Here is a 13,194-nt window from a genome sequence, read left to right on the forward strand (position 1 = left end):
CGAGGTCTACAGCCGGGCTCGCTTCCAACGACGAGATCAACTGGGAGGAGAAACTGTGAGCGCCTACGTAGCCGCGCTCAAGAAGCTCGCTGCCGACTGCAATTTTGGAACGCTGTCGACAACAGCTACCGGGCAGGAGGGAGACGCAGCTTCTTCTGCTAACACCACCATGCTTCCCTTGGACGTGATGTTACGCGACAGATTTGTGTGCGGACTGAGTGACGAGTCACTGCAGCAGCGCCTGTTCGCTGAGAAGGACCTCACATTCAGCAAAGCTTACGACATCGCCGTTCGAGCGGAGAGCGCCGGTCACCAGCAGAGAGGGATTCGCCGGAACACCGAGCCGGTACACCAGACAAGCAACCAGGTGCGCAAGCCTTCTGTTGTTGTAAAATCGGTCAAAAAGGCACAACGCTGCTGGCGGTGCGACGACCAACACAACCCCCAGGGATGTCGATTCCAGTCAGCCACGTGTAATTTTTGCCACAAGCGAGGGCATATCGAAAGAGCATGCATTACGAAACGGAGACTTGCCAAGATAAAGTCACCTTCCCAGCCTAATCACAGCGTCAACGCCTCAGAGAATACGCCGCTATCTGATCTCCATGGAGCAACATCAGCAACACCATCTGTGTTGTACGACCTGAACACCATGAATCTCGGCACGCGACCGAAGATTTTTACAGAAGTAAGCGTACATCACCAGCTGATTAAGTTCGAGGTGGACTCCGGCGCAGCCTGTACTCTGATCAGTGAGGACACGTTCCGAACTTCATGGCCATCTGACGCACCCGCCCTGCAACAAGACGACACGCACCTGCGAACGTGGTCAGGACAGAATCTGCCACTATTGGGCTCTGCCAACGTGCAGGTTAACTACAACGGCCAGACCCATACGCTACCTCTGCTTGTTGTGAAGGGCACAGGATCAAGCCTTCTAGGGAGAAACTGGTTTTCTCCACTAGGCGTGATGATATGCGGCATACACCAGACGCCGAGCCAGAACATGGTTGAGCAACTGCAAGAGAAATACGAAAGAGTATTCTCGGAAGAGATTCCAGGAAACGAAGGGCCCCCGGTCACACTGGAGTTGTTGGACAACGCGCAACCCAAATTTCTGAAGGCCAGGCCGGTGCCGTTTTCTCTCCGAGATTCAGTTGAAAAAGAGTTGGACAAACTGGAGCAGCAAGGTGTCATCGAGCCGACGCAGCATTCAGAATGGGCCACACCACTTGTCGTAGTTCGCAAGAAGAACGGAACCATACGCCTCTGCGGAGACTACCGGAGCACCGTCAATCTTGCGACTAAAGCGTCCTCTTACCCGCTACCGACACCTGAAGAAGTATTCAGTGTACTACGTGGCGCAAGAGTCTTCAGCACATTGGACCTCACCCAGGCGTATCAGCAGCTGAAGGTGAGCGAGTCAACTGCTGAATTATTGGCAATTAACACACTGAAAGGCTTGTACAAAGTCAAGCGACTGCCTTTTGGCGTAGCTGCAGCCCCGGCCATATTTCAAAAATTCATGGAGACAGTGCTTCAGGGCATCCCAGGAGTTTGTGTCTACCTTGACGATGTCATCATCAGTGGCACTTCCACTGAAGAGCATGCAGTGCGCCTAGAGCTCGTTCTCGAAAGGCTAGCAAACGCTAATTTGTGCATAAGCAAATCGAAGTGCTGTTTTGCGGTGCCAGAGGTGCAATTTCTGGGACACCGAATTGATGCGGAAGGCATTCACCTTACCGAGGACAAAGTGCGAGCGATCACAGAAGCACGAGCTCCAACAAACAAGCAGGAGCTACAGGCTTTTCTCGGACTCTTGACGTTCTACGACCGGTTCTTGGAACAAAGAGCTACCGTGGCCAACGACTTATACCAACTCCTTCGGAAAGATGTGACATGGACATGGTCGCCACGCCATCAGCAGTCATTCGATGCCCTGAAAGACCTGATTCGAAGATGTACAGTCCTCCGCCACTACGACGAAAGGAAGCCTCTGCTTTTGGCTTGCGACGCATCACCGTACGGAGTCGGCGCGGTTCTATCGCAAACTGACGAGCAAGGAAGGGAAGCTCCCATCGCCTTCGCCTCACGTACGTTGTCGCAAGCAGAACGCAACTACGCGCAACTTGACAAAGAAGGGCTAGCCATCGTCTACGCGGCGACACATTTTCACCAGTACATTGCCGGCCGGAAGGTGACCTTTATAACCGATCACCGACCGCTATTGGGCATTCTGGGACCACAAAGGCCTATGCCACCAACTTTGTCTCCGCGAATGACACGTTGGTGCATCAAACTCTCAGCGTACGACTACGCTCTGGTCTACCGCAATGGGAGTAAACATCAAAACGCCGATGCGCTAAGCCGTCTGCCACTAGACGCAACTGTTGACGAACCATTTCCACCAGGAGACGTTCTGATGTTCGAAGCACTGCCAGAACCTCCGCTTACAGCAGGCACAGTTGCAGCATCTACGCAGAAGTGCGCAGCTCTCCGGCTAGTTTACACAGCTGTTCAACAAGGCAACGTGCATAAACTCAAAGGGGACAACTTCGACGCTTACCGCAGGCGAGCTACAGAGTTGAGCACCCATCGCGGCTGCATCATATTTGGGTCCCGAGTTGTGATGCCGAGAGAACTACGCGCACAAGCTATGTCTCTCATCCACGCCGGACATCGGGGCATCGTTGCAATGAAAAAGTGTGCCAGAAGCTACATGTGGTGGCCTGGCATTGACAACGACATCGAAACAGTGGTGCGAGAATGCAAGCCTTGCCAGAGCAGCCGGAGCGCCCCGCCGAAAGCTCCTGTCCCAGAATGGGAAAAGCCAGACACACCATGGCACACACTGCACATTGATTTTGCAGGACCAATTGAGGGCTGCACTTTCCTTGTGGTCGTAGATGCCTACACAAAGTGGCTTGAGATAAGGCAAATGGGACAGACGACTTCGGCAGCAGTCATTGACAACCTCCGATCACTATTTGCAACGTTCGGCCTGCCGCGCAAGGTAGTGTCGGACAACGGAACACCGTTTGTGTCTGCGGAGATCCTCAAGTTTTATCGCGACAACGGGATCTCATCAGTTACATCGGCCCCCTACCACCCAGCGACAAACGGACAAGCCGAGCGCTACGTAGCCGAGCTAAAACGCGCCCTTGAAAGAGATCAGACAGGCTCGCTGCAGCGCCGCCTTGCGCGCTTTCTCTTCAAGCAGCACACGACGGTTCAGAGCACAACAGGCGAGACCCCCTCGAAAATGATGTTCGAGCGTGAAATGCGAACCCAGCACACAGCCATCCTCCCCGAGCCAAAGGCAGAGACGTTCCGGGAAGAAAAAGCAATTCCGCGCTGCGGCACGCTTAATGAGGGGCAGCGCGTCCTCGCCCGACAGTTTCTGAAAAAGCCACGCTGGGAGGAAGCTACAATTGTCAGACGCATAGGCCTGCGCTCTTGGCTCGTCAACATACATGGCACAGTAGCACGCCGACATCTCAACCAGCTGCGTAGATTTACGACGCCGTCTGAGAGCTGTCCGCCAGCGGAGAGAACACGTGCACCATCTTCCCACATAGCCTGGCGCCTCTTCCCGGAAGAAGAGACTTCGCCCAGGACAGACCTAGGAGACACAGCGAACAACAGCCAGCCTACAAGTGTTTCTCCCCCGAGCGCACAAAGCCAGCGCGCCTCCACGCGTGAGCGCCGACCCCCTGCACGATACCAGGCAACTTTCTAAGGGGGAAGGAAGTGTTGTGTCCCCTTATTGCTTTTGTGTGTGTGCGCCCCCGCATCCTCCTCCTAACGACCACTCGCATCCTCCTCCTAACGACCACTTGCCCCTCGTCGCACGCTGTCGCCAGATGCCCCCCCATGGTGCGCCCCCGCATCCTCCTCCTGTTTTGGGAAGCCACTCCCTCCCGTGGACGCTTCTCCGCTCCCTCCTTTCTTCGGGCGGCCAGTTCGGCTCCTGCCTCGGTCGACGCTGGTCGCACCCTCATCGGCTTTAAATAAACGAAGTCTTAAAGTACCGTGTGCGTCTTTCGCTCCATTCAACACAGCGACCGGACACGACATTATTCTTGTCACCTTTCTTATACAGTACCTTCACACGAGCAATCTGCATTTGGTGTGGAAATACCGCTTGTGCAAGGCATAAATTGAATACATAACTTATGCAGGGTGCAAGAAAAGAGATGACATGTTTCAAGGGCTTCACTTGCAACCCATCAATATCAATAGCGCTGCTATTATTTAGGCTACCTATTACTTCTGTTACCTCGGCGTCGCTAACAGGATCAAGAAAAACTGAGCTGCTATTGCAATAAACATTTTCTAGATTATTATGCACTGTAATTTTACCAGCAGTGTTCACAATATGATTATTAAAAGCATCAGCTAACGCTTTGCCTGACAACTTGGTGCCATTGTTTTTAATTTCGCGAACTGACTCATTCCTAACGTTGTAGTTTAACAGTGAGTGTAGGTTACTCCATAGCGCATTGGACCGTCCAGAAAGTGAGGTGAATAAGTTATTAAAATGCTGTTTCCGTGCTCGTTTCACCTCTTTATTTAAACGATTGCGGTAAGTTCTAAATTTCTTCAAATCTTCTGGGTCTTTGCTCTTAATAATCCTGCTAAACATTGTATTTTTCTCCTGTATTTTCGCTGCCAGGTCAGGGGATATCCATGGTTTACGGATTTTTGTGTTTTTCTTCGGCTGTACAAAAGGGAAACAGTCCGCATATATGGGTTTAAGAATATTACACAGTTCCTCATAAGCTGCGTATGCATCTGTTTTCTTATACACATTATCCCATGATGTTGTTGCAATCTTTTCTAGAAATAAGGAAAGATTTTGCGGTGTAACACGTTGTATTAAATTTGCGGGCGAATTTTTCTTTGTGTGGAACTTTTTGCTACAGCACAAAAAAATAGGCATGTGGTCACTCAACTGAGCCGTTAGAACACCTGCTTTGATTCTCTGCAGTGTTATATTTGTAACAATAACATCAATTAATGTCGACGTATTCAGAGTAACTCTTGTTGGAAGATTAATGACATTTGCAAGGCCATTCGCCCTCAACAAAACATCCAGTTTAACTTGCGGAATCACTGCTTAACATGTTTATAAGCCGCCGCGGTGGCTCAGCTGTTATGGTGCTCGGCTGCTGACCCGAAAGACGCGGGTTCGATCCCGGCCGCGGCGGTTGAATTTCTTTGGAGGAGAAATTCTAGAGGCCCGTGTACTGTGCGATGTCAGTGCACGTTAAAGAACCCCAGGTGGTCGAAATTTCCGGAGCCCTCCACTACGGCGTCTCTCATAGCCTTAGTTGCTTTGGGACGTTAAACCCCATAAACCAACCAACATGTTTATATTTACGTCACCACCAAATATAACGTCTAAGTGATAATTATTTACAAATGAAAAGAAATCATCTAAGTATTCTAAAAATGGGGCCATCATTCCATTCGGAGGTCGATAACAAACCGCAAGTACAGTATTTTGTAATTTCAACGACAGGAATTCATAGTCACTTGTGCTTACACAGAAAGTTTCTAGTAACTCGCAAGTGTAACTACTTTTAATCAAGATGCATACCCCACCACCGCGTCCACTAGCCCGATTGATGTAAAAAGTGCGGTAGGAAGGTAAACGAAAGACTCTTGTGTCATCTGTGCTCCATGTTTCTGTGAACATTATCACGTCAAATATGTTATCTAACTGCTGAAAAAAGAGACTAAGTTCGGTTTCTTTATTTTTTACTGATCGTATGTTAAGGTGAAAGCACTTCAGTGATTTTTTATGGGCTTGTCCTAGGTGACTTTCAAGGCTGTGTGGCAGTACGTAACGTTCACCATCGGCGCCCGCCATGATTATCAGTTAGTCATCTCAGAAACTGCCGTGCTTGTTATTTTAGCTTATCCAGGTCACAAGAACTTGAAATAGCCACCGCCTTCTCTCCCTCAATTTTGCGTACGAGAACCCGTCCATTGTGGTGCCATACGAACTTAAAATCATTTATCTTCGCCCAGGTTTTCACTTCAAAAAGCAGTGCGCGAGTTCGCTTTGTTATATTTTCCTGCAAAAACACATCATCCTCACTGCTCAGTTTTCGTCTGTTCCGCCACCATTCACCCCGCTTTGCTTGTTTTGCAAAGCGACAAATTATGCCTGGCGTTTTGTCCTTCTTTGCTGGCAGTCGGTGGACCGCTACAATGTCATCTTGCTGGAGTTGTGGAAGCTCGGCCTTTGCAGCTAACATGTTTATTTTTTCCAGCAGATTTTCTTTCTCTGTTTGCGGGATTCCGTGAAGCTCTAGGTTTAGCTTGCGGCTTTGCCATTCCAAATTGTCTACCTCGGTTTTCAGCTGCGTGACCTCATCTCGTGCCTCAAGCTTTCCTAGTCTGCTTTTCACTTCCGCAATTTCCCGCTCATTCTTTTCTGTGCGTGCCAGAAGCCGGTCGTATTGTTCGCTCATAAATTGAACAGCATCTTCTAAGCTCTCCACTATTTCCTTCAGCGGGAGCAATTGATCCAGCTTATCACTAATGGCATTCAACCACACGCGTATGTCTTCCTGCGCTTCAGGCTCCTTCACCGCCTTTTCTGACTGCGAACGTGGCTTAGTGCTAACTACCACTGCAGATTTATTTACATGACCACTGTTATCTTTAAACCCTAAGGCCTCAGGAGGAGTGCATCGACATCCGGATGGATACCATCACATTTGAGTGGCATATGGACCCTGCTCCGCAGCGCCCGCAGCGGCGCGGGGTCGCTGCGGTCGGCGCATGTACCATAGGGCGGACAAGATCTGTGCGCGCTCTCCGCCGCGGCGAGCGGTCAGTGTCAACACCTAAATTATTCTTACACCGTGGGCTCGACAAAATTTGGCTGCATCGTGCGAAAATACACGCGCTTTCGATAGCATGCAGGCAAAGCAACACCTCCAGTGCACGTAACTAGTCCAAAATGCCAAATTTTGTCGAGCTAAAGCGGGGAGGGTAATCGCGTTTTGGAAAATATTAACTTATATGGATGTTGCTAACGGCCGGCTACAAGTCTCTAATTGCAACTAGCTGTTATAGTTAAAAGCTGGTTATCAGAAATTAGTTAAGCGGCTAACTAGTTAACGTTGTTTGCGTTTTCTGATGTCTGCCAACACAGTTATTAATTTGCCGCCTTCATACCTGAAAAAGCCTATTTTAAGAAAATTTGGTTCGCTTAAGTTAAAACACCAGATGGTGTACGTGTGTGTATAGACAACCAACGTTATTGAGTTGACAGACGATGGAAAAACAACCGTATTTATTCTAACGCTTAGACTAGGGTCTGGCCTCCGTCAGAGTGATCGTCACCGGCGAATGCCAGGTGGAGCAGTAAAAGACACGTCCGGGTCCATAACAGATGGCGCTAGTCTTTCTGCGCATGTCAGCTCCGCCGCTGCAGCTGCCGATCGTCTTCCTCATTACCCCAGGGAAAAAAAGCCATCCCGGGGGTTAAGAGGGACAACAAGGCGCAGGGGTCGTAGTGCGGCTTCGAACGAGACAGGCGGACAGCCTCGCGCCCACGTCGCCAGAGATCGGACGAGGGCGTAACGGGCTCGACTATGTAATCAACGGGAGAAGTGCGCTTGAGGACGCGGTAGGGCCCATGGTACTTAGGAGGCAACTTGGTAGAGAGACCGGGTGAGGAAAAAGGCATGTGGAGCCAAGCAAGAGATTGCGTTGTCGAAGCGGTATTTCTGGCGTCCCTGATCGTCGGACGTAAGCGACCGGGCGAGCTGCCGGCACTGTGCGTATTGGGAGGCTTCAGAAACGGTTGTGGACACAGATGAATCAGGATGGTAAGGAAGAATGATTTCAAGTGGTGAGGATGGTTCGCGGCCGTACAGAAGGAAATATGGCGAGAAACCAGTAGTGTTTTGCATAGTGGTATTGAAGGCGTAGGTGACGAATGGTAGCACTACGTCCTAGTTGGAATGATCCGCAGCCACTTACATTGGCAACATTGTATCGTGTGTCTAAAATAAACGGACCCTCATGACAGCATGAGGCTGCGCCGACGAAAAGACCCCAGGCGGTTTATTCCCAGCCCTTTTAAAGCCAGCGAATGAAAAGTGGGAAAGGAAACGAGGAAGGGAAAGAGAACGAGGAAAGACGAGGCATGAAGCTTACCGTCTTGCTGATAAGTTGCAATCTGATACAAACATGTCCACTTAAGACGTTCAGTCAGGCCGTTCGTCTGCGGGTGGTAGGTCGTAGCGGTGCGATTATTAAAGTTTCACTGCTGCAGAAGGTACGAAACGACATCAGATAGAAACACTCGCCCACGGTCACTCAGCAGGGGCGCCGTGGCGAAGTATGAAATGGTGCAAGAAAGAGGAAGGCTGCAGCATTCTGCTCCGTAGCAGCAGGACAGTTTCGGCGTAGCGGGTCAAGTACGTGGTCTGTGCGACGATGACCTAGCGGTTTCCCTCAAGCAGTCCGTGCAGGGAAGCAGTCCGTACACGTAAATGCCAACTCGGTCGAAAGGCCTGAATGGGCAAGGCAAAGGCTGCATTGGGCCGGTCGAATGGGGGCTTGTGGCGTTGACAGGCGGGGCAGGAGCGGACGAATTTGCGAACGTAGGTGTACGTACCGCACCAGTAATATCGGAGGCGAAGCCGGCGTGACCGGCTCGATTTCGAAACTAAACAGCCGATTTCGAAACTAAACAGCGGACTGGCGTGAATCCCCAGAGGTTAGGCTATACCGCTATTTCCTTCAAAACAGAGATAAGAGAGTTATTTCGGAGTACACAGGGCAATTTTGAATCGAGTCGAAGAACACATTTAAATGCAACTTCCCGGGCAGTAAACGCGTATGCTGCCGTTGGACGAGCACCAGCACACCCAGAGAGAGATTCGAGCTTTACTACGTACAAAAAAATATTGCGTGTTTCTGACGAAGAGACTCGGTTCGGATGATTTTCTCGCACTGGGATTTTAATTCAAATTGTTGTGTTCAGCATATCCCAAAGACACATAGGCCATGAGGGACGCTGCTGTGCAACAGAGACGAGCACAGCATGGCGGGATCGTGACGTCGTCAGCCACAGTTAGTTTGCGCACGTTGTTGCGGTAGCGCCCACCGGGTCGTCGCCGAAGGGAAGAAGTTCGAGTTCGGCCCGAGTGCAGTCGATTACAGCCCGATGTGGGGAGAGAAAGTCACAGCCGAGAGGGCGATGAAAAGACGACGAATTCAATGATTCGACGAACGTCCTGAATAGTGACCCGGGCCGTACATGTGCCCAAAGGCGCGATAAGTTGCGAATTAGCGGCGCGAAGCAAAAACCCAGATATCGGCATCGTCACTTTGCGCAGCTGGCGGCGAAGTGCGTTTCTCGCTCAAGACAGAGACAGCATCACCGGTGTCAACAAGGGCGAAATCATCGGTGCCCTCCACCGAAACCTTGGACAGCGAAAGTCGAGGCCTTGAAACACGCAGCTGTTGCCTCCGGAACTGCGGTCACTAGTCTTCCGATGGCGAAGTAGGACGACGGCGCATCGGGGAAACCGAGCGGCGACGCGGAGATGGGGAACGGCGGCGAACAGAGGGGCTTCGATCGGAGGAGTCGACGTTCTCGAAAGGCGAATTAGGGTGAGAAGGCTGGGCGGAGGCGTCAGTAGGGGGCAGGAATCGGCGGCGGCAGTGACACATTACGTGGCCGGCCATTCCGCAGGCATAACAAATAGGGAAGTTGTCCGATGTCCGCCATTGGTGGAAACGTTGAGGTGATGGTCGGGCATATGATCGAGCATGAGGAAATTGTGTCGACGGCGGTGAAGATCGAAACGAAGCAGACGGTTCTTGGCGAGGTTGCGTAACGGCTTCTGCGTAGGTAAGCGGCGCTGCAACGGGTGGCTGGTAGCAAACCGATGGCAGTGCCTCGGAGCCAGGTTAGACGGGCTCGGGACAGCAGGAAGAGGCTACAGCTGCCAGTCAACCTCCTCACGGACAAATAGAACAGGAGCGAGCTGTCCTCTGTCGAAGCTGTTTCCGGCTGCGCAGAGGGTTGCCGAGTGAAAACGCACTGTCGGCGGAGCTCATCGTAGCTTTTGGCAGAGGTTGAATAGACCTGTGACAGAGGTGGGCCTTTGCGCGTATATGTTTATTTTTATCGGCCCCGTCATGGACACATTGACGCGCTTGCTGCGGTCGAGGACATCTTCAGTATAGCTGGTGAAGGTTTCACCATTCTGCTGAGCTCGAAAGCGAAGACGCTGCTCGGCGCGAAGCTTGCGTACGGCCGGGCTGCCGAAGATGTCGGAAAGCTAGTCTTGAGGGCGGACCGAAGTCCGATTCGTGGTGCTTATACCAGAGGTTGGCCACACCGGTTAAGTAGAGGATCGCATGCGTGAGCTTCATGCTGTCGTGCCAACGGTTATGAGCGCTAACCCGACCGTAGGAGGACAGCCAGTCCTCTACGTCGTGGTCGTCCGTACCGCTGAAGACGGCAGGGTCGCGCTGGCGGGGCGCACCATGGCAAACAACGGGTGCCGGCGAAGAGCTGATGGGCTTCGGATGGCACGCTGGTAGCGAGAGTACGGGTGCGCAGCTCCAGTGTGGAATTTCGCAACCTTCACCAAGACGAAAACAGTTGGCGCTCTAGTCTTGCGGCGCGTGCTGTTGTCCTCGAGAAGATAATGGCGCGTACCCACTGCGGGGGATTGGCCAAGACACAGGCGGCGAATGACAGGTGCTCAAAACGTTAAACAAAGTAGTAAAATAAAACTTCCAAAGGTAATAATAAAAACAACAACAACAATAATAATAATAACAATAAGTAAATAAATAAAAAGGAATTCAAATTTGTTGATTTAAAGAAACAAATCAAACACTGGGAGACTGGTGACTGAAAGTGGGAACAGGGCTATACGTGCCGAGTTCAGGAAGCTTTGGTTTCAGATAAATTTTGAACACGAGAAAGAGCTTAGGACGGCAGCCGTTTCGTGCCTGAAAACCCAGCAAACCAAAAACCTCTCAGAGACGTCTAGCTAGACGTCTCTGAGAGGTTTTTGGTTTGCTGGGAAGGAAAGCTTGAATGGCGGAGAGCACATTGCAGTTACTGTGCCCAAGGGAGGAAGCACCAAGAGACAGAACAACCACAGCAGACAGACTTAGACCGAGCTGTAGTAACGGGTGCTCTAGCAGGCGCCTCCGTAAAGAGAAGCGGCGGCAGGTCAACAAAAAGTGATCTATCGTTTCGGGTTCAGTGCAGAGCGGGCACAACAGGGGGACCGCCAGACCATGTAGGTATATATATATATATATATATATATATATATATATAGTGATTTCTTGGCAACAGATTGATCAATATTAGATAAAGTCACCAGAAATTGAAAAACATAACAGGATTTGATTCACGAAGTTTCGGCTGGAGATCAGCCTTTTTCGACCTCGAAATAGGCTGGTCCCCGAGCCGAAACGTCGTGAATTAAATATTGTTATGTTTTTCAATTTCTGGTGACTTACGATCTACGCCGACGACATCACTATCTGGGTCAACCGCGGCAGTGACGTACAGCCGGACTGAACTTCACTGCATTAAGAGATAGATGTTGTGGAAGAACACCTGAGAAATAGGGGGCTCCTATGCTCGCCCAAGAAGTCGGAGCTCCTACTGTATACCGTCCGACCCAGAAGGGACGACCACCCAACGGATCCAAGCAGAAGACAGAATATGAAGAAATCAGGCTACACGCGAGCGACAGCGGAACCATCCCCATATCAAAGTCCTAGGCATGGTCATCGAATCCAACGGCGTTAACGGCGAGACGGTCAACAAGCTCATGCACAAGGCTGCCAATGCAATGAGGTTACTGAAGATAGCCACCAACAGGAGAAGTGGCATGAGGGAGGAGAGCCTGATATGACTCGTGCACTCCTTCGTCATATGTCACATAACCTACGTGGCCGCCTTTCACAATTGGTACAAGGCGTAGAAGAACAAAATAGACGTGATTACACGAAGGGCATACAAGACGGCACTCGGACTGCCAGACTCGAGCAGCACAGAGCTCCTGCTATAACTGGGAATCCATAACACCCTGGACGAGCTTGCAGAGGCGCAGCATATATCGAAACTATAGAAAGGCTGACGACCACTGAAGCTGGACGACAAATACTCGCGGCTTGGCATCGGCTATCACCGCCAACAAGGGGAAAAGGAAAAAAATGGCTGTGGCTTAGCTTGGTTAAGCCTGGTAATTGCGAAGCAATACGTGGTTCTGCTATATTGTACCGCTTGTGGTGCTCTGGTTATGCTTATGCTAGTATGGCTGTGATACTCTTGGCTGTGCTATGTTTCTGCTATGTTTGGCATGGGTAAACACGCACAGACAAGAATGACGACACACACGGCATCTCATGGGCTTGACGAGAAGAGCGCAGTCAGGCCGCGGCCGTGGCTATGCGCCGCGCAAGGCAACGGCGTGAGATGGGGCCCCGTTTTTAAGCAAATGGTATGACGTCACGCAGCGAGGTCACGCGAAAGGTCAAGCGTGGCTATGCGGCCGCGGCACGGCACGGGCTGAGGTGGTAGCGAAAGTAGTATTGCTTCGCAATAATAATCCCGCGGAACGTCAGGGACGGCATCCAATTAGTCGCCCCACACCCGCGATACGTACACCCGACGTATAATCAAGGCAGAAGACAGACCAGAGCCGCGGCCCTGCTGGGAGTCTACGGAAAAGCGAGTGAAAGCGCGCTTCGTGGATGCTGCCGAATATCAGGACGATCGACGATACGCCGTTGTGGTCGTCGTCACTGCCGGAACGCTTGTCCACTCCGCCAGCGTAAAGTCCCGACACGCCGAAGTGACCGATGAATTAATTAGCCGATAGTTTATGATTTATGGGGGTCCCAAAGCGACTCAGGCTATGAGGGACGATGAATTCGCCATCACACTCGCCATATATCAGATCACGATTGCGGGGTCGTTGTCAGCGACTCGCGCACGGCCATAAAGAATTGCGCCGAGGGGAGAATATAGCCTGCCGAATAAACAAGAACCTGAAACGCTCACCGGGCAACAAGGTCGAGCTAGTTTGGTTCCCTGCACACATGGGGGACTTCTCTCCGCACCTCACCAACCTCACTCACTTCGCCGCACGAGGTCTCGCGAACCGTGCCGGAGAGATTCAT

At 51.2% G+C, this 13,194-nt stretch overlaps 1 protein-coding gene across 1 annotated transcript; it reads right to left on the minus strand.

Moving 5' to 3' along the window:
* Nucleotides 1–5,847: 5,847 nt before the first annotated feature.
* On the minus strand, nt 5,848–13,194 carry LOC149349431 (uncharacterized). The gene is made up of 3 exons (XM_089575454.1): nt 13,140–13,194; nt 10,491–10,705; nt 5,848–6,614 (listed from the first exon to the last, which is right to left on the minus strand). Exons 1-3 carry the CDS (start codon nt 13,192–13,194, stop codon nt 5,913–5,915), a joined length of 972 nt encoding a protein of 323 aa, XP_089431580.1. The 3' UTR covers nt 5,848–5,912.

Source organism: Amblyomma mixtum, chromosome 3, assembly GCF_055824585.1.
Source record: "Amblyomma mixtum isolate Tamu chromosome 3, ASM5582458v1, whole genome shotgun sequence".
Lineage (NCBI taxonomy): Eukaryota > Metazoa > Arthropoda > Arachnida > Ixodida > Ixodidae > Amblyomma > Amblyomma mixtum.